We start from the raw sequence: 21,952 nt of genomic DNA, 5'->3' as shown, positions 1-21,952 counted from the left end.
CACACACGTTCAGAAAACCACAAGTGCTCAGTCATGACGTGGTAGTGTAATGTTTTCAGCTGTTTGTGTGGCTTAAAGTGAGCTGAACCTTTGGGTTAGTGATCGGGATCGACACAAAGTAATTAGGGCGAGGGCTATCTTTTTTCTTCTTCTTCTCTTTCTCTTCATCTTCCTCATTTTCCGCACATCCCCTGCCCTTCCGCTTCCGCTTCGCCTTCCCCTTCGCCTCAGGGTCAGAGACTATAATGGAAATTAAAATAGCAGATTTATACCTTTTAAGAAACGTGGGCAATACGTTATTATTATCACTATGTGTCTAGCTACTATTTTGTTTCCATAATCACACCTTAAAAAAACTCCATTTGTAATCTCAAGACAGAACAAAAAAGCAATAGGTGTGAATCTATTATAAGGATTATAAGAAGACGTTTAGGTTTAAATTAAAAAAAAATTGTTGTTAAAACAACATAACACGACGTATACTGATTAAACCGGGACGGGCGACTTACAGCCGAGTTCCTTCCAGACCTCAGTGCTGCTGAAAGGAAGTTCAGCCAGGAGCTTCGCCGCACATTCGGCTTCCTTCACTTTCTTCTTACGTCCCCATGGTGTCCTGGGCTTCCTCTTCACCTTCGTCACCTTTTTCGTCACTGTAAACCACAAAGATGTACAGCTGGTCATTTCCTTAACCTGAATTTTATTTGGTAGTGATTTTTGATTTAAGTATTTTTAAAAATAAGTATTTTAATGTAATCTCGGAGAGTACGTCATGACGCCTGTGTTCTGTTTGATGAGCCACACTGTGACCTGTGAATCTTTTAAGCATTAAAAAAACATTTAACTTAATGCATGCCGGTGATAAGTTTACTGCTGATGCTGAATGCTGAGTGGTTGGAACAGACGAAAGGGGAAATGAGGACGCTGCTGAGCAACATACAAAAAACAACTTTTAAATTGTATCTTTAGGCACTTTGCAGCCTTTCATAGTAAAAATTCGTTTTGTTTTTTTTATTTAATCTACATCATATAATTTCAGTTTATATGAAGAAATAAATGGGGTCAAGATGAACTGTATATACAGTACAGTGTAAATAAAGTGATAAAAGTGATATCCACTACAAATATCCGCTTTCCTTGGTGATTTGTAAAACCTTTGCATGGGATTTCATGGTGATATTGTACGAGATGTTAATCGCTAATCAACAACATGGGGATATTATCATCTTAGAATTAGCAGAATTACAAATCCAAACATACAAAAATGCATTTATCTTTTAAAATCCGTAATTATGAAATGATTGAGTTAATTGATTCAATTCAATTTTATTTTATTTATATAGCGCTGTTAACAATGGTCATTGTCTCAAAGCAGCTTCACAAAAATGAAAGAAATTCATAAATAAATAAATAAATAAAATAATAATAATAATGATAATGATAATGATGGCCACCATACATCCTGCACTCTTTCAGGCTAAAGCTGTATTGAAGGATATTTGACTGTAATATTTCCTGATCACATTTGGGTTTGATTCAGTATGAAACACATCCTACCTGTAATCGGTTCCATTTCTTCTAGCGATGGTTTACACGCACTTTCCTTTTGCATGCGGACTAAAGTCCTGCTTAGCTCTGTAATAAATTACATCAGAGTGAAATATATACTATACCGTACCATCGTCAGATTAAAGAAAGAACAATAAACTTTATACTTTAGGCAAATTCCTTCCTTAGATCCTTCCTCATCTAAGGTCTATCTGAGTCAATCTGGGGTAAATATTTCTGCTTTTGGACAAACCTTTTTATGAAGCAAATCTTTTTCATCTGAGATCATTTTGGTTATTAATTTGGTTTATCATTAATCTTTTCTAAGGTAAATAATTTATATTTTCTCATTTTTATTGATGAATAACCATTTTCTGAGGCAAATCTTAATGTGTGTTAAATCTCGTATAAGTCATTTTCTGCTTTAGCTTTGAGCTAACACTTTCTGTGTCAAATCTTTTATAATTTAAGGTAAATCTTTATGATTTTAGCTTACAACTAACATTATCTGTGGCAAATAGTTCTCATTTAAGGTAAATATTTTATATTTCAGCTTAGAGTTATCATTTTCTAAGGGAAATGTTTATCACCTGAGGTAATTTTTTTATATTTTAGCTTATGGTTAACATTTTCTGAGGTAAACTTTCATTGTTTGAGGTAAACCTTTCACATTTTAGCTTACGACTAACATTCCCTGGGTCAATTCTTTATCATTTGAAGTAAATCTTTATATTTTAACTTACAGCTAAGACTTTCTGAGGCAAATCTTTATCATTTGAGGTAAATGCATCATATTTTAGCTAATGGCTATCATTTTCTGATGGGCAAATCCATGTCATATAAGGTAAAGTTTATATATTTCAATTCACGGTAAACATTTATAATACTTTTGAGGTAAATCTTTCATATTTCTAGTTTTGGAGTAACCTTTTATGGGGCAAGTCTTCATATTCTGAGGTAAATTTATCTTATTTTGCTTTTTCGTTGATCTTTTTTGCGCCGAATCTCACTTGCGTTGGGTAAAACTTTCATATTTCTGTTTGAGAGTAACTTTTTCAGTTGCTGAGACAAATCTTTCTAATCTAAATTAAAGGCAAGGTATAAACCACTCGAATCATTGGCGTAATCTCTATCCTGTTTAATAAAAGTTTTGCGTATTGCAGTTTGACATTTAAAGCACTGGCATTTTATTTTAAATTGTTACAATTGACTATGGATTTGATACAGAATGAGGCCCGGATAGCGTATAACCCTGTCTATACCCGTACTGTAAGGTTACCTGATACGTCTGCTAACGTGACAGTGTGTCTCTGAGGCGTCCAAACTGGGACAGGGACGTCGTTTCCCACCCGAACCCCTGCACTGAGCACCTTTTCACTAAAACAACCCGATAAACACTTACGTACTGATTTAATTAGTGATATCTGTAACCTGAACATGTCACACTGCCCGAGGTCTCTCTGCTAGATCTCAGTTTAAACCCTCGAACTAATGCATTCTAAATTCCATGTGCATGTTAAATTTCTGCATGAGCAAACAACAACATCTGATCAGTAAAAGGCTATTAAATCTCATGTAGAAATCCCTGCTTCATAATTTCACTGAATTAAAGTTGAATATTGATTTTATTATTATTATTATTATTATTATTATTATATAAGTTTCTTCTCATGGTCTCCTGGAGTCTCCTGTAGCTCATGACACAAAAGCTGAAAACAAGACAAGCCTCAATCATCAGAGTCTAGTTTTATTAAGAAGCGGATCTGTTGGTTAATCTAGTAGATTTATAAAGATCTAAACAGGGTCCCTGCTCTCCTTCCTTACAGCATTTAAGAGTATTAATAGCGCGCGCTCGACGTCCGCCTTGCGCACCGCGCGTGCTCGCTCATGGTGTAAACAAGTACGGAGAGCCAAAAGGGTCATGCGTGTATTTGCGATTTAAAAAAAAAGGGGGAAAAGAGGCAAATGGTTTACTTAAAATCAGTGTTAGTTAGGAGTAATTAAAAAATGTTTTATTATTTAATTATAATTAGATTTTGGACTTTGTTAAAAAAATATTCAATTTATTACTAATTATATGCATTATATTTATATTATATATTTATAGTTATATATACAATATTAATTTGTATTCATATAATTGCATAATAAAATATAATATAAAAATATATTTTTTATATTACTATACACTAGTTATTTTGAACTCTTAAAATTATATCTTTACATTTCATACATTAAAAGACCTGAAACTAGTCTCGGAAAAATATCCTCTCTGTCCGTCTGTATGTCTGTATGTCTGTCCAGACAGATTTTGTCACAAAATCAGGCAAAACTGTCTGGACAGAATTTACTAAAACTGTTTCAGTCCTTAGATCTCCATCTGTAGTTTAATCTGCACCATCAGTGAATCTAAATGTGGAGTAAAAGTGATGTTATGAACAGTTATGTGTGGGATTTAATAATCTACTGTAAAATAATCTACTAATGCGCTACTGTCTCAATGTAAACAAACACCTGCACCAATAGATATTAATTAGAAAAGATAAAGTGAATATTTTTACTGGGATTAGTTCATATTTTCACTTTGACTGAAATAACAGCGCTGAAGTGGTATAAGTGAATTTTAACACGCTGGAGTGGTTTTAAGACAAAACTTCATCTTTATTTGATCTACTGCAAAAAATGTTTATTTTATTGGTTATTAAAAACCAAAAACCTTTGTAGAGAAGTTTTTTTTTTTTTTTTACATCTATGCTTTCCTTGTTTTTTTATTTTTATTGTCACATTTTTGGAAGGCATCTTTTTAAGACTTTTTATTCGTATTTTTTTTATTTTAAATATATACTTTTTTATTATATGTTTAATTTTGTTTCTTCCTTTTTTTAAAATAAATTGGCATCTAACAACTGTCCTGAATGTCTGATTTTATTATTATTATTATTATTATTATTATTATTATTATTGTCATTATTATTATTTTTTTTTTTTTGCTACTATTATTATTATTATTATTATTATTATTATTTAATATTATTTTACGTTTAATTTTCAAAGCAGATGTGCACACAGGGCAAGTGTTAAAATGGGGAGAAAATTTGAGAGATCTCATCACCTTCTGAGACTGCAGGTCAACTCAGGTGAGGTGTGTGTGTGTGTGTGTGTGTGTGTGTGTGTGTGTGTGTGTGTGTGTGTGTGTGAGTGTGTGAGTGCTGGTGCTCAGCCTGCTGTTTGGAAAAGGCGGGCATTGTTTACCGAGCTCTCTCTGTGGAGTCGCTCTGGTGTTTCCTTCACACACACACACACACACACACACAAACGTCTTTGTGGAGTGTAACGTTACACCTGCTGATTGGGTTGCAGCCGGAGGAGGAGAGCCTGAGGGATCGGATGAACAGGTGAAGTGGAGAACAGGTGTATAAGGAGGCACTTTTCATGGAGTACAGGTACGAGGATACACCTGAGGGCCACACCTGAGAACTCTGGGATCGCAGGAGGATTTCCACAGCGTTACGGTGCGTGTGTGTGTGTGTGTGTGTGTATGAGGCTGGGGTTGTGTTACACATTACACACCGACTGAAAGCTTGAATATAAACAGCCCTAGATTAATGGTGAGTAATTACACGTTTAAAGTCGCAGTGTTGAAGGTTGTGTGCTTGTGTTGTGAGTCTGACGTGAGTGTGCATTTAGGACACCGGTGTGTGTTTCTGCAGTGAGAACCCTGGATCGTTTCATTGTTCATGTACAAGTGGTGGTTGTGTAACTGACTGTTTATTCTATTCCCCCCATCAATAGAGTTACTTTATATCTCAGTGGAGCATGGTTTAAAAGTTTTCACATCCTACTGAACACATTAAACACAGTAAGAGTAAAAGGATCAAACGTCTACACCACACACACACACACACACACACACACACACACACTTCTCAGCATGAAGCAGACGCCAGAGCCTGGAGCCAGAGAGGAAGCTGTAAAGGAAAGAAATCAAACATGTCTGAGGTGTGAAGCTGGAGTGAGGGAGGGAGGGAGGGAGGGAGGGAGGGAAGAGCCAATAGGTGAGTGAATAAGTGAATGAGAGAGGGAGTGAATGAGTGAGGGAAAGAGTAAATAAATGAAGAAGTGGATAAATGAGTAAGGGATGAAGGAGTGAGTGAATAATTGAATAAATGAATAAGTAAATATATGAATGAGTGAATAAATGATAAAATCTTGAAATCTCACAAAGTTACAAGAGCAGAGGTGTGTGTGTGTGTGTGTGTGTGTGTGTGTGTGTGTGTGTGTCCATGCATGCACCTCCTTTACCCATCGTTTAACCCCCCCTTCACCTCAGTGTGGTTCTGGTTCAGAGGGAGGAGACTGAGCTGAGTGCTGAGTGTGTGATGCTGTGTGGTGGAGACATGAGGCTGAATCAGCTGAAGCCAACACTCACACACACACACACACACACACACACACACACACACACACACACCTCTGCTCTGGTAACTTTGTGAGATTTCAAGGCCAGATGGAGGATTTGGGATAAAGCCCTCTCCCTCTAATCCTCCTGTTACTCCAGAGTGAAGCGGAGAACCGCGGGTTCCAGAGTGGAGTGTGCTTTAGGGCTCGCTTACTGATTCCAGTGAGATCTTCATCAGCGCTGTGTGTGTGTGTGTGTGTGTGTGTGTGTGTGTGTGTGTGTGTTTGGGAAAAGGTTGGTGCAGGTAAGGTAAGGACTGTGTGTGGGTCGCTCTTCTGTTTCTCTTCAGTGTTTAGCATACAAGAGAAAACTCTTATGGAACGTGTGGAGTGCAAAAGCTCAATTCTTTCTTTCTTTCTTTCTTTCTTTCTTTCTTTCTTTCTTTCTTTCAGTCATGGCAGTATGTGAGTGAACACTGTGTATATAAACACACAAGTCTAATCTCTCTTTCTCTCTCTCTCTCTCTCTCTCTGTGATCTGGATGGCGTGACCCGGCTGGACCGCGCCCTGGTGTTCTCTCCTCCACACGCCCTGGTGAGTGAAGTGTGTTACACCTGCACTTCTCCTCCCTCACACTCCAGCTCCATCCGCTCACACACCGGGGTGACGCGTAACCCTTTTCCTTATCCCTTCCAACTCTACTCCATAATACCTCTCTATACCCAGTTCTTTTTTTCATTTGTTTCTCTTTTAAGTTTCTTTTTTTTAAAAACATTTTTAAAAATGGAGATATTCAGCATACAAGGTGCATCCATCATTTCTGACTCCATCCATCCATCAGTAAATATATTCACCCATAATTTATTCATAAATCATTTCATTCATCTCAACCCATCCATCCATTCATCCATCCACCATTCATCCACCCAGCAATTTATCCATCCATCCATCCATCCATCCATCCATCCATCCACTTATTCATCCATCTACTTATCCATCCATCCATCCATCTATTGATGCACTTATCCATCCATACATCCACTTATTCATCCATCTACTTATCCATCCATCCATCCATCTATTGATGCACTTATCCATCCATACATCCACTTATTCATCCATCTACTGATTCAGTTATCCATCCATCTTTTGATCCACTTATCCATCCATCCATCCATCCATCCATCCATCCACTTATTCATCCATTCATTCATCCATTCACATTCATCCATCCATCCATCCATCCATCCATCCATCCATCCATCCAGTTCTACATCTATCCATCCATCCATCCATCCATCCATCCAGTTCTCCATCCATCCATCCATCCATCCATCCATCCATCCACTTTTCCATCCATCCATCCATCCATCCATCTACTTATCCATCCATACGTTCATCCATCTATTAATTTATTCATAAAAATATTAATTCATCCATCCATAAATATATTCGTTTATCTAAAAATGTATCCCTTCATCCATCCATCCATACATATAAATCTATGCATCCATTCAGACATACATCCCTCAACTCTCTCTCTCTCTCTCTCTCTCTCTCTCTCACTACTTCTCTGTATTTTTCTTTACATAAACTTTAAAGATTCTGCATCTAATCCGGTTATAAACATTAGCGCTGTGTCTGATCACAGATAATTAGGGGATAAATACGTTTCTGCTCTTGGTCAGTTTAATCACGTTTACAGGCCCCCATTAAACACACATTAAAGTATTCATGGTTAGATCAGTTCATTTCCCAGTTTGACTGTTTTAATGCTGATGAGGTGAATATGAGAGTCAAATCCTGAGGATAAACCCAATGTTAGGGATTCTGATTAAACAACACATACGTTAGTCGTTTTATAATAAAAAGAAAAAGACTGGTTGGTGTTTTTAATTTTGTAATTCAGTTTTTCTTTGTTTTAGCTAAAAATGTGACAATATTGTAGAATGTGTGTCACCGTGTTGTTTTTATGCCATGTCATCTTCACTTGTTGTTAGCACTGATGCTAGCATTGTCTTGTCATGTTTATCATGAAAATTGAAATAAAGTTCTGCTATAATGTAAAAACATTTATCAGTAAATAAAATATATTTTTTCTAATATTGTTAGTTTATTTTTAATTTAGCGTGTTGAGGTTCTTATGCAATAGTGGGCGCTGTTTGCTTGAGAATCACACTTCCGGGTTCTGGAGGTAACTTTTGGAGGCAACCAATAGAAATGCAGGGTTTACGTTGACAGACAGAAATGACGCCCAATAGGATTTGTATGGTTTGAACGGGTTCGCGATGAGCTCGTCCAATCGGAGTGAAGGGGGCGGGGAGTATTCCGCAGAGCTGGAGAGAAGGAGGTGGGTTTTTCCTTCACTCTCTCATTTTCTCCGTTTGGAAATACTCGGGGATTTTTAAAGAGGGATTTCTGCAGGGTTTCGGATCGCGGATTTCTTTCTGCGGTTGATTAATTTCCTCTCGAAAGCACAAGGTATGTAGCTGAAGGGTAAAATCCTTCCAGAAGGCGTAAACACACGCACACATACACACACATGGAGCGGGTTGACAAGCGAATAATGTGAAATTACATTAAAATGGTTCACGTTATTGGTGTTGTTTTTGTTTGTAAAACGCGAATTTTGTGTTAAACCGGTGCTGCGTGTGAATGTGTGAATAAAACGCCGGTTTAGGTGTTTGTTCGGCGTCTCAGGTGATGCTTTAACGCTTTAAAATAGAGGGAGTCATGGGCGCTGTCTCAAACACCCGACTGAAACCTACTTTAGTGCGATTTCTAGGGAACGTCCTCGCGGCGCTGCGCACCCTATCTAGGGTGATTCGACGCGGTTTGGGACGCCGCCCATGATCATAGAGGTTTCTTATGAGTTTTTGAATCTTTATTAGATGTCTTTTTATCTAGAGAGATAAAAGTCGTATTTAAGATACATTTTAACAACTGTACGTGTTTAAAAAAACAACAACTCGAACCCATTGAATTTGAATGTATTACGATTTATGCCTGATAAAATGTTAATCAAACTTTAATTTGTACATAAATAAGTATTATTATGGGATGCATGAGTGTGTTTACAGGTGTGTGTGTGTGTGTGTGTGTTATTGTATGACGTCAGTGCCTGATTTATGTTAATGCACACGTGTGTCCAGGTGAGTGTGTGAGAGACAGGGTTAATTGAGACATTGATGCACTGAAGCTGTAATCTTTCTCTCTCTCTCTCTCTCTCTCTCTCTCTCTCACACACACACACACACACACACACACACACACACACACACACACACACACACACACACTTGGAGCTTGGAACTAAAACTCGATCTTCCTCTTTTTCGAGTGAAGAGGGTCATGTAACATCACGTCACACACACCGAACACGTCGAGCCACCAGGGGAACATGTCACATCACGTTTCCTCTCCTGATAAAACCCCCTACACACACACACACACAAAGCTCAAAGTGCTGGGGTACGACTCTAACCCCTACACCAAATCCCCCATCACCCCCCCTCCTCCTCCTCCTCCTTCAGCACTAATGATGTCAGCAGGAGACTCCGAGGCCTTGGAGTGACATTTATGGCCGATTTACTGCTGATTAATTCGGAGTGCAGTTTCTTTGAAAGCAAGACGTCTCGAGCAAAAGAAAAGTGAGACAGACAGCGGGGGCGGGGGGGAGGGGTTATTGGGTTTGGATAAAGAGCGGAACGGGTATCTGGGGTTTTTGGCTTTTTTCCCAAAGCATAGTTAAAAACAGCTTGACTGCTGGAGTCCAGTGTGGAGCCCCGAGCGAGAGCTCCAGTGAAACTCGGCCCCCCGCGGTGACTGACCCTACAGCAGCAGGGAGTTTATCCGGGTTCGGCCCAGAGACAGACACAGAGAGAGATGTCCCCGTGTGTCTCCGGCTGGGGCAGGTTGACTGACCCGGAGCAGAACACACTGTTGTGCTGTCCAGTCACATGGGCTCACCAAATTTAACACCTTGTGCATCACATTTTTTTTTTTTATTGAGCTGATTTGTTTGCACTTTTAATTACTTACGTTTCCCTTCTAATGATTTTTTTTTTTTTTTACTTTTTAATTTAATATATTAATTTTTACGCCTTTTACTCAACAGCTAGGTTTATTATTTTTTTAACCACTTGTTTCGCTTTTTATTTATCTTTTTTTATATATGGCTCAATTTCCTTTTCTATTACAACTTTGTTTACTTTTTTTTTATCAACGACTTGGTTTATGTTTTTATTTAACAACTTATTTTTTGTGACTCGGCTTATTTTTTAATTTAAGGCTTCAAGTAACTTTTTTTCATTGACTCAGTTTGTTTTTTCATCTTTTCTTACATTTACGTTTAATCTAAAATTGACATTTAAAAAAATCTATTGACTTTGTTCACATTTTTTCTTTTACTTTTTTTCAAATTTATCGAGATGGATTACATTTGTAATCAGTTTGTTTTTATAACTACAAGTTTTTTTTTATCTTTCGACTTGGTTCACGTTTTTTAATCTATCAAGATGGTTTATGTCTTTTAGCTAATTTGGTTTATGTTTAATTTAAGAACTCTTTACGCTTTCTTTCTCATTGGTTTCTGGAATTTTATTTTACAAATTGGTTTGCACTTTTCATTTAACAACTTAGTTTTTGTGTTAATTTGGTAAATCTCTTTGCATGTTTTCATCTAATGACTCAGTTTAGGTTTTTTATTTAGCAGGTTTATTTTCTATATTACGTTAAGGCCTTATGGTTACGTATTGAAATTACTTGATTAGTTTAACAGTTTTCATTTAATGATCCAGTTTCTACTTTAATTTAATGACTTTACCTTAAGGACTTTGTTTTTGCCTTTTTCTTTAATTACTCCCAACCCCCTCCCCCCCCCCCAACACCAAGTTTCTAGGTTTATGCTTCTTTTTTTTTTTTCAATTTAGTTTTCTTTGGTAATCTGACCAATCAGTTTGTTTTATTTTATGATTTTAATAGTTTCAGGACTCGACAGGGTTTACTTGAGTAATCAAACTGTCACACATCACAGAAATGTCTTTGCGCCTCATCATGTGATCACCTCGTAGCATTGCCCGGCTGTAGTCCATTCCATCGACGAGTGATTTAAGAACGTGAGCGAGCTGAGCGATGCTGTTTAGAGTGAAATCTGTAGACCCTGAAGTCCCGGAGTTGTGCCCTGATTAATGGTCTAAACTGGAAACAGAAGAGGCTCTCACATGGAGGATGGCATAGTTTGCGTTCCAGCATCGCTCGAGTCTCAGGAAATGTCATCTCCACCTCCAGTCTGCGACCGTGCCCCGTCATGTCCTCAGATGTTTTTTGTCTCTCTTTCTCTTTCGATCTCACTGACTCGGTGTGAAGAGGGCGTCAGCGCCGACGCATGCTGATGATTGCTCTCATTTCTCTTCTCCAGACGCTATAACGGATTTCTCCGCGTTTAGAACACTCCGTTGTTGTTTTCTTTGAACTCGCCAATTTCGCTGCTGTTCAAAAATTCTCTCTTCTTAATATTCACGATTAATGCTTTTATTAATATGAACCGAAGGTCTGTTCATTTTCTCAGTGAGGTTTTTTTATTTATTTTTTTATTGAAGTGAAGACATCTCTTCCTCTGACCCGACCGGCACCAACCTCCAGAACTAAGTACAAGACCGCAGAAATACCAAGCAGAGGCTTTGTTTTTCTTGGATGCGACTTTTAAAAAGTGGTCAGGCCTTGAAATAACACACAACTTCTTCCCAAGGCAAGTATAAATAGCCATTAAAACAGAAAACATATCTCTCTAAAGCAAACAAGGATAAAAATACCATAAAGTCAAGCTGCAGATGCTTCGCATAACTTACAGGAGCTCACTGTGGGCGCAGACTCGGCTGTTGTCCGAGCCTCAATTCTGGGTGTTGGGCGACGCCAGAGCATTGATGCCACGTTCTCCTAAAAAACAGAGAATGCTTTGACGCTAGCGCTCTCTTGCATCAAGCTTGTTTGTGAAGTTTAACCCCCCTCCAACGCGGTTTAACCGAAAATTGTCAAATCTAGGTTAAATCAGGATACTCCTCACTCGAGGACGTGTTGGCTGCGGGTCCGCGGTGACCCGTTCTTTGATGATCTTGTTCTGAACTCGTCGTCACCACCAAGAAGGGACCTTAACGACTTTGCACAGTGGATAAGAGACGTCCCCAGTGTGATGGCTCGTTTGCTTGTTCGAGTTGGCTTGAAAGGCGGGGGTCACCCGATTAATTGGACTTGTTTAAGGTAATAAGGTTATGGACTTGTTTGAGTCATTCATGGAATGGGTGCTTTATTGTCTCGTTGTCATGCTGGTGAATCCTGGATGCTCCTACAACAGAAGGAGAAACGGGGATGGATGGAAAGAATCCATGCCAGAAAGCAAGATAGAGAGTGGAAAGATATAAGGAAGTCCGAGAGAGAGAGAGAAAGGGGAAGCTGTTGCTGGTGGGAATGTCTGGTCTGTCAGTATGTCAGACTTCCTTCCTACCACCCCCCTGTCACCCCTGACTCTGAAACCCCTTCCCCCCCCTATCCCAGCAACCCTCCCCCAGCCCCCAGTGTTGACTGAAGTCAAAGGTAAAAGTTCATCGCTTTTAAGGCCCAAGTTTCTGTCGAGTCTCTGGGAAAACATTGTTACGAACAACTTCGTTCTGATCTTCCCAGAGCGTGTAAGCGTTAAGGAAAGGTCTGTTGTGCCTTACCACTTGGTACCCACGTGGATATTTAATCCCGAGAACAAAGTTTGCGGTTGGTTTCACCAAGTCTGAACCGGAGTTTGTGTTCCTTTCTGAAGAAATGGGGCTCGTTGTGATTGGTCATGCTGGATGATTGTATAAGAATGAGATCTCGTGGTGTCTGGATATGATTATTTTTGAGAATAATATCATGCTACAATTACCTACCTACTTATTTCACTATGCGAACCAGATATCCTGTCTATTCCCAAAACCCTGGGTTTGATCACACTACAACGACTTGGGTTTCACTTCAGGTTTCAGTTAGCAACCAAATTTAAATTATTATTATTATTTTTTTTTAATAAATCAGCAGTTCTTCTTCACAAGTAACTCTGGAGCAAAATGTTTTCCAAATGTTGCATTCCTAACACCAAGACTCGAGTCCGTGTCCTTCCTGTATTCTCTGAATGAAACTGTAACGACGCAGATAAGTTTTATCACCATAGAAAGGTTTTGTTTTTACGGTTTACGGATACACTGTTCTGGTTAGCGGCGTTCCTTCGTCCTCGTTGTGTCCCTGATTATGTCTTCATTCTAATATTTCTGCGCTACACCCTTTTCTAAAGGCATTTCATATTTCACAAATTTGATCGTTCACGTTCTTTCAAGTTGTCCAGCTTTGTCGTCATTTCTCTGTATTACAGAGCGGAAAACCCTAGTGGAATTTCTTTTTGTTTTTTTGGTCGTCTGTAAAGTAAGAATGGAAATCTGGAGCGAGCCTGGATGTTCAGTGTGTGTGTGTGCATGGAGTTAAGCCCCAGCTGTGCGAGACCCCGGGGACCGGTTGCTGTGCCGTGTATGCACCTGTGTAGCAATAAAACTCTGTCGCCGGCGCAGTAGGAGGATTTAAAAGGTCACGATGGGGGGCTTCCAAGCCTCTGGGTTACTTACCTTTTGGGATGTTTTGTCCACTGAGGCGGAACAAAAGAGGAGAGGGGCAAAGCGGTGCCACAGCACTCGCTCCGTACTGTTCTACACACTCTCTGAATCCTTAGAAATGTCAATGAGGTGTTAGAAGCTAGTAAGAGCCGAATTAGCGAAAGAAAGTTCAACTAGCAAAACACAAAGCTGACGTAGTGATCGGAAGTGGAACTAGCGAATGAAAAATGACCGGCAGGCAAAGAAAACTGATTCTTAGACAGCAGAAGTTCACCTGGTGAAGGAAAACCAAGTTTTACACAAAAATAAGTTGTTCTAGCGACGTCTAAACCATAGAAGGCTGATCTGGCAAACGGAGGCGGACCTAGCCATAGAACGCAGAGTTTGCAAACGAAAAAAGTGGACTTTGCTGTGTAATGCTCACTTTGCGACTGAAAACAGACCTTGCTAAAAAGCGATGACTTTGGAAATGAAAACAGACCTAGCCATATACCATTAAATTTGCGAACGAACGCCAACTTGGTCATGTAACATTGACTTTGCAAACAAAAGCAGAACTAACTCTGTATCAGGTTCAATTTGCGAATGAAGGCAGATCCTGCTATAGAACGACGACTTTGCAAACGAAAGCGGACCTAGCCGCTTGATGTTTAATTTTTCGAACGCAAGCGGACTTGGCCATAGAACGCCCACTTTGCAAATGAAACATGATCTAGCAGTTGAAAACAGAGTCTTAAATAAAACAAGTTGATCTAGTGAACAAAAGCAGACTTTCAAGCCCTATTGTGTTTGAAAAGAATTGAACCTGAACAAAAGATACCCAGGGTTCAGGATGACGTCTGACTGTTTTATCACTTTATCCTTGTTTACATTTCGCTGACAAAATGCTACATTTTCGCAATCAATTTTAAGTGTGAAAAATGTGTTAAGAACGTGACTAATTATATTTCAGTGTAGACGTCAGTGTGTCATTAGCTGTGTGATGCCTGTATCTGTGTCACTGCGTGATGTAACGTACATATATATGTGTGTGTGTGTGTGTGTGTGTGTGTGTGTGTGTGTGTGTGTGTGTGTAATCCTGTAATCTCGTGTTTCTAAGCTTCACACTCTAGGCCTACGTATGTCGGAGTCAGTATGTGTGTGTGTGTGTGTGTGTGTGTGTGAGAGAGAGAGAGAACGTGGATTTCGAGCGACACGACGTCACCAAGTTCCGTTTTTTTTCTGATTAACTCGTCTGATAAACAGACCCGGGCTTACATCTCATCACCACAAGCTCCCGTTGGAAAGTGTTTCTAAAAAAATGTCATGGTAACGAGGTGCTCCTTTAAGCCACGCCCCCTCGGGCTACTAGCGCCGATCCTCCCTGTAGCGTTTAGATTTTGCGCTTGTAATGATTTCTCGCAGGTAGAAGGAACGGTGTGTAAAAGATGTGGCCGATTACGTGTGTTTTATGATGTGATGTCACAAAATGCTTTCACCACACGGCTCTACAACAAGATGCCATTTATTTATTTATTGACTTATTATTATTATTATTATTTGTATATTATTTTAATATAATTTTAACCACATTAATTTTTTTCAGATTGGTAAACTTACAAGCTTCCAATATGAAATTTCAATTGATTCCTTTATCTTTATAACATCCTATATAATTAATATATAGTTTCGTGAATTAAAAAAAAATAAATAAATAAGAAACCTGTGCAAAATTGATGCTTTTATTTTTACTTATTTTATATTGATTATTTAATATAAATTAATAAAAGAAGCTGTCTGGAAGTTTGTGAAAATGGCTATAAATCAAAGTGCAAAAATTATTTTTATTCTTTTTCTAACTGATCATTTAGATTTAAAAATAATAAAAAAAAAGTACTTTTTTTTAATGTATTTCCTTTACGGTTTTTTTTTTATCAGATTGGTAAACTTGATTTAAATTGTTTTATCGTTTCGACAAACTACAGTTTCTGAGCTGTAAACCGTTTTAATATAGGTAAATATATTTAAATAATTTTGCAAAAAAAGTGCTTAGATTTTTTTATATTTGATATAGATTTTTAGTTTTCTCGTCTGTAAATTAAAAAGGAAGGAAGACATTTAAATAATTAATTTACATCTTAAAATGTATTAAATCATTAAACATTTAAATATAAATAAGATAAGCAGATGAATGTATTACTAAAGAAGTAACATATTGCTGAAAGTTTGTGAACGAAGCCGAAAACGTGCAAGACGTCAAGAAGTGCAGGAGGGCTTTCGGCGGGAAAAAATTAAAGGCCACAATTTTCTACATTGAAAAAATCTAGTTTGTTTATTCATTTATCTACGTTTTAATAATTTAATATTTAAATTAAATTACTCGTCCTTTTGACAAACTGTAGTTTCTATTATGAATCATAAAACATAATTTAAATACATATATTTAAAGAACTGTGCGAAATAAATGCTTTTCTTTTTAATTATTTTTTGTTGATTTATTTTTGTTTTTTAATCGTCTAAAAAATTTATTATTCTTGTTGATAAATAGAAAAAAAAAGAAAATAAAGTAATTTAACTTAATACAATAAAAATACAATTTATATTTAATTTATAAATAAAAATATATATATTGCTGGGATAAATATATAAAGCCCACAAATTAGATAAATAAATAAATAAATCTGGAATTTTTTTTTTTTTTTTGTGTGTTTGTTGTGAAAATGTTTTATGTAGTCCACATGATGAGTGAGTTAGTGGTGTAGTAAACTTGGCCTGTGTGTGTGTGTGTGTGTGTGTGTATGGTCCAGATGAGGGGTGGAGGTCCGGTTCTGGGTGTGTGTGATGATGTCATATTTGGACGTCATTAGGTTTTCTCCAGTGTCCAGATGGAATCTACGTAAACAACATCTGGACATCTGTGTACACACACACACACACACACACACACACAGAGCATGCATTAAGTGAACGCTGTGTGATCTGCAGCTTCACTGCTCTTAAAGACAGGAAACTACTCAGCACTACCTGACCAATCAGAGCGCAGAACGCCGGGTCGCTTCAGAGAGAAGTGGACGTCTGCACTCGGGCGACCCTGCTGCGATTTTTCCACTGCTGTTCAGTGAGGGGAAAAGTCTCACACACACAATCACACAGACACGTGTGTCTGTTAAAGTGTGTGTGTTGAATAATGTATGTGTGGAGCGTGCTGCTGTCGTGTCCACATTATTCACGGAGACGTTTAGTTCCACTCTACTAAACATCACTCTGTGTGTGTGTGTGTGTGTGTGGGGGGGGGGCCTTTGTTACCTCTGTGGGTGGCGATACTCAGACTGGCGTTGTCCCGGAAACCTGATGAGACCCAGAGCAGAGAGAGAGAGAGAGCGTGTGTGTGGATAAACAAACCGACTGGGTAATAAACAAACATGCGAGATAATATATTAGTACATAAATCATTATGTAGATAAACAGCTGTGTACGTGAATAACAGCGCGGGTGATTAAGGCCCAGTACGGAAACCGCTATGGAGATATGTGAAAAAAAAACAGAGGGGGGGGGGGGTATACAAAAATGTTAAAGGAATATGGTGGAGGAGGAGCCTGAGGAGGAGGAGCCTGAGGAGGAGGCGGGGTTAGATCTCCCATCAAAAGGAGGGGGAGGAGCTTTACGTCCCCCTGACTGGAGGAGGAGGAGGAGCCATGTCGTGTCCTGAACCGAGATGAAAACAGAAGTGTTTGTTTGTTTGTTTGTTTGTTTGTTTGTTTGTTTGTTTGTTTGACCTTTGACCCCACTAATTGCCCCCGGTTTACCCTGAGTCAGAGTGTGTGGTGTTTGAGTTCCACGGGTCCTTTGTCTCGGATGGGGATGAGCTCTCGCCCCGCGTGTGTGTGAGTGTGAGAGAGAGAGGAGGAACAGCTGCTATAGGAATCTTAATCAGATCTCACACTAATGCGGTTAGACTCTAATCTAATCTGTGTGTGTGTGTGAGAGAGAGAGAGAGGTCACTGCAGTGCTCAGGACTACTCTACAGTACAAGCTGTGTGTGTGTGTGTGTGTGTGTGTGTGTGTGATTTATAGTAATACAGTTATTTACACTACGGTGCTTTGACCCGTATCACACCATCACTGTGTCTTATTGAAACTCTCACATTCAGAGCAACGTCTGTCCGTCTGTCTGTCTGTCTCTGTCTCACGCTCTCTGTCTGTCTCTGTCTCACGCTCTGTCTGTCTGTCTCTGTCTCACGCTCTGTCTGTCTGTCTGTCTGTCTCACGCTTTGTCTGTCTGTCTGTCTCTGCCTCACGCTCTGTCTGTCTGTCTGTCTCTGCCTCACGCTCTGTCTGTCTGTCTCTGCCTCACGCTCTGTCTGTCTGTCTGTCTCACGCTCTGTCTGTCTGTCTGTCTCTGCCTCACGCTCTGTCTGTCTGTCTGTCTGCCTCACGCTCTGTCTGTCTGTCTGTCTCACGCTTTGTCTGTCTGTCTCACGCTTTGTCTGTCTGTCTCACGCTTTGTCTGTCTGTCTGTCTGTCTGTCTGTCTGTCTCACGCTCTCTGTCTGTCTCTGTCTCACGCTCTCAGTCTGTCTCTGTCTCACGCTCTGTCTGTCTGTCTCTGTCTCACGCTCTGTCTGTCTGTCTGTCTGTCTCACGCTCTGTCTGTCTGTCTGTCTCTGCCTCACGCTCTGTCTGTCTGTCTGTCTCTGCCTCACGCTCTGTCTGTCTGTCTGTCTCACGCTCTGTCTGTCTGTCTGTCTCTGCCTCACGCTCTGTCTGTCTGTCTGTCTCTGCCTCACGCTCTGTCTGTCTGTCTGTCTGCCTCACGCTCTGTCTGTCTGTCTGTCTCACGCTTTGTCTGTCTGTCTGTCTGTCTGTCTGTCTCACGCTCTCTGTCTGTCTCTGTCTCACGCTCTCTGTCTGTCTCTGTCTCACGCTCTGTCTGTCTGTCTCTGTCTCACGCTCTGTCTGTCTGTCTGTCTGTCTCACGCTCTGTCTGTCTGTCTGTCTCTGCCTCACGCTCTGTCTGTCTGTCTGTCTCTGCCTCACGCTCTGTCTGTCTGTCTGTCTCACGCTCTGTCTGTCTGTCTGTCTGTCTCACGCTCTGTCTGTCTGTCTGTCTCTGCCTCACGCTCTGTCTGTCTGTCTGTCTGCCTCACGCTCTGTCTGTCTGTCTGTCTGCCTCACGCTCTGTCTGTCTGTCTCACGCTCTGTCTGTCTGTCTGTCTCTGCCTCACGCTCTGTCTGTCTGTCTGTCTCTGCCTCACGCTCTGTCTGTCTCTGCCTCACGCTCTGTCTGTCTGTCTGTCTCACGCTCTGTCTCTGTCTGTCTGTCTCACGCTCTGTCTCTGTCTGTCTGCCTCACGCTCTGTCTGTCTGTCTGTCTCTGCCTCACGCTCTGTCTGTCTGTCTGTCTCACGCTCTGTCTGTCTGTCTGTCTCACGCTCTGTCTGTCTGTCTGTCTCACGCTCTGTCTGTCTGTCTGTCTCACGCTTTGTCTGTCTGTCTGTCTCACGCTTTGTCTGTCTGTCTCACGCTTTGTCTGTCTGTCTGTCTGTCTGTCTGTCTCACGCTTTGTCTGTCTGTCTGTCTGTCTGTCTCACGCTTTGTCTGTCTGTCTGTCTCACGCTTTGTCTGTCTGTCTGTCTGTCTGTCTCTGTCTCACGCTCGGTCTTCTGTCTGTCTGCATCATGCTCTGTCCGATTGTCTGTCTGTCTGACTCTCTTATGATCCATCTGTCTCTCATGCTTGCCCGCTCTGTCTGTATGTTTGTCTGTCCCATGTTCTGTCTGTCTCTTATTCTCGGTTTGTCTCATGCTCTGTCTGTCTGTCTGCCGGACTTCACCTTTGTCTCTGTTTTTTTCTCTCCCTTGTCTGTTTGTCTCCAGTTTTCTCTGTCCTTGTCTCTTCCCGTCCCTTTTTCTCTCTCTCTCTCTCTCTGTAGATGATAAACCTTTAGTTTATACCATTAATTGAAAACACTCAAAAGATTAAAGACATTTAGGAATGAAACACACACACACACACACACACACACAGCTGTGTAATACGGCAACAGGAGAATATTATTCACATCAATCACACAAAGCACACTGAGCTTTAGTCTAGACGTGCCCTGTGTGTGTTTGTGTGTGTTGTAGGTGTGTCTGTACACTGAATGCAGTTCTATAACAAAGGGATGATCTCTGCATTGATGTGGTTCAGACATTTAAAGTGAAGTTATTTTTGTTTCTGCTGATTGTTTGCTCTGGTAAGCACGTGTGTGTGTGTCTGTTTAAAGACATGTATGTTTAAGAGTCATCTCGGTTATCTTTTGTTATGTTAGTTAAAGCCTGCCGTCATGAATCAGCATCTCTCTCTCTCTCTCTCTCTCTCTCTCTCTCTCTCTCTCTCTTGTTCAGTCTGACTGGTTGCCATGACGACAGAGGCGGGGTCAGAGGCGGAGGTGAAGACGGATCCGGAGCCGGAGGAGCAGCAGGTCGAAGCCCCCGGAGAGAGCGCGCAGAACCCGGACACGGAGCCTCAGCCCGCTTCGGAGAACCCTGAGGTAAAGTGACGCCGTTCTATTGGCTCAAATCGGTCACATGACCACCTATGATGTCATCGCTGGGTTAGTCTATCCAACTTGTAGATATTATAGTGCTTGCGCTGACTCCTGTCTTTACAGGACGCGAAGGCGGAGCCTGTCGAGCCCACAAGCCCCTCCCCTTCCAGCAGTCAGAAGAAGGACAAGGGCATCTCTCGCTTCCTGCCCTCATGGGGCAAACGGCAAAAATCCCTCAGCCAAGTGGAGTCTAAGGACACGCCCACTCAGACACAGGAAGAGGAGGAGCCTAAAGGAGAGGGCGCGGCACCCGAGAGGAAAGACGAGCAGAACTCGGTGTGCAGCACGGAGACGCAGGTGAGAGGTCGCGACCTTTTAACTCCCACTGGTTTTGATAGCAGATGATTTGATACCATAAGTGTGTGTGTGTCTGTGTGTAGCCAGCGAAAGAGGCAGAGTCTGAGAAGAAAGGCGGAGACGGAGAGGACACCGCCGTCGTGATTCCGCACAAACCGAAGGTGAAGAAGATGAAGATGGTGGTGTGTCATGTGACCCTGCTGGACGGGAACCAGTTCCAGTGTGAGATCGAGGTGAGTCGCCGAGTGTGTGTGTGTTTATTTAGGTAAGGAGTCTCTAGTGTTGGCCCTTTGTTCCCAAAAAGAACTGAAGCTGTTAGAATAATTAATAAAAAAAAAAATTTAAAAAAAGTTTCTGAAAAGGTTCTTGCAAAATATTTCAAGACTAAAAGTTTCCCGAATCAGTTTTTTAAAAAGTTTCTAAAAAAAGGTTACTTACACATTTCTAAGAACTTTCTTGAGATTTCCCCAGAATCCCCAAAAAAAAGAGTTACCTTGGTTCTTAATGAAGGTTCCCATGGTTCTTGATGAAGGTTCCCGTGGTTCTTGAAACACAAACCAGGTTAACCTGGTTCCTGAAAAGGTTCCCAATCACATCCATAAATGTTATGAAGTAAAACAGTTCCTGAACCAGATCCGCTGGTCTTAAATGCAGTATGAATTTATCAAAAGCATCCTGAGCTCGAAGACGTATGTCTAAACTTTTAAAAAGATCCTTGAAAGGGAAGTTCTTCCATGCCTCATAAGGTTCTTGAACAGAAATTTCTTGAACATAAAAAAAAACAACCATAAGAGTTCCTGGTTTTGTAAAACGGTTCCTTGTCTCCTGAAAAGGTTCCTAAATTCTAGCAAAATTTCCTAAATGAAGAAACGTCTATGTAAGGTGAAGCATTTGCTGGGTGACTGAAATCTAGCAAAAGTTTCTAAACGTATAAAAACAATTCCACGAGTTCTTTAAAACGTAGTCTCTGAAAGCAAGTCCTGAATTCATCGAGTTTCATTGGGTTTGTAAAAATGTTCTAGAATGCTTTGAAACTGATCTGAACTAAATCAGTTCCTGTGGTCTTGAAAGCAGTAGAAAATCCTGAAAAGGTTCCTGAGCGCTTACACATTTTGTTTTGCTTGAAGTTTTCTGTGGGGGAAATTTTTTTATTCTGTTTTCTTGAAAAGGTTCCTAAGCACTTTCTTAAATGAAAGAAAGAAAAAAAAAATATCCTAAGAGTTCCAGCGTTTCCTAAGACATTCCTTACCTCCTGAAAAGTTTCCTTATCAAAGTAAAAACCTCCTAAAACAGGGTTCCCAATGAAGTTCCTGAGTTCTTGCACAAAATATACTGAACAGAACATAGTCCTTGAAATAGTTGTATGGGTTCCTGTGGGGAGAAAAAGTTACTGTATGCCTTGAAAGGTTCTTCAAAAATCTTCTTGAAAAATTCCAATAAGGCTTTGCAGGTTTACTGAAAGCCGTTGGAAGGCTCCTGAAAAGTTTCCTGAGCAAGTGCAGAATTTTCT

General features: G+C 40.2%; 2 protein-coding genes across 21 annotated transcripts in view; one reads left to right on the top strand and one right to left on the bottom strand.

Moving 5' to 3' along the window:
* LOC128517817 (A-kinase anchor protein 7) overlaps positions 1-3,417 on the bottom strand; it is a 32,663-nt gene extending 29,246 nt beyond the window's left edge. For 3 of the 4 annotated variants that reach the window (XM_053491055.1, XM_053491056.1, XM_053491057.1), the window contains exons 1-4: positions 2,825-3,417; positions 1,555-1,632; positions 510-650; positions 89-240 (exon numbers count right to left, since the gene is read on the bottom strand). In XM_053491055.1, the coding sequence (XP_053347030.1) occupies positions 89-240; positions 510-650; positions 1,555-1,632; positions 2,825-2,984 (531 nt within the window). In that variant the 5' untranslated portion in view covers positions 2,985-3,417. The remainder of the gene's footprint in view (positions 1-88; positions 241-509; positions 651-1,554; positions 1,633-2,824) is intronic. The other variant, XM_053491058.1, reaches the window with a different exon arrangement.
* A 4,862-nt stretch (positions 3,418-8,279) lies between these two features.
* The window catches only part of epb41l2 (erythrocyte membrane protein band 4.1 like 2), a 45,578-nt gene continuing 31,905 nt past the window's right edge, over positions 8,280-21,952 (top strand). For 16 of the 17 annotated variants that reach the window (XM_053491045.1, XM_053491043.1, XM_053491037.1 and 13 more), the window contains exons 1-4: positions 8,280-8,425; positions 19,943-20,088; positions 20,209-20,442; positions 20,526-20,675. In XM_053491045.1, coding sequence (XP_053347020.1) covers positions 19,957-20,088; positions 20,209-20,442; positions 20,526-20,675 — 516 coding nt within the window. In that variant the 5' untranslated portion in view covers positions 8,280-8,425; positions 19,943-19,956. Of the gene's footprint in view, positions 8,426-11,553; positions 11,694-19,942; positions 20,089-20,208; positions 20,443-20,525; positions 20,676-21,952 lie in introns of those variants that run through there. The other variant, XM_053491030.1, reaches the window with a different exon arrangement.

Source organism: Clarias gariepinus, chromosome 2 (assembly GCF_024256425.1).
Source record: "Clarias gariepinus isolate MV-2021 ecotype Netherlands chromosome 2, CGAR_prim_01v2, whole genome shotgun sequence".
Lineage (NCBI taxonomy): Eukaryota > Metazoa > Chordata > Actinopteri > Siluriformes > Clariidae > Clarias > Clarias gariepinus.
The sequence above is the reverse complement of the archived record's forward strand: the minus strand, read 5'-3'. Positions and strand labels throughout refer to the sequence as shown.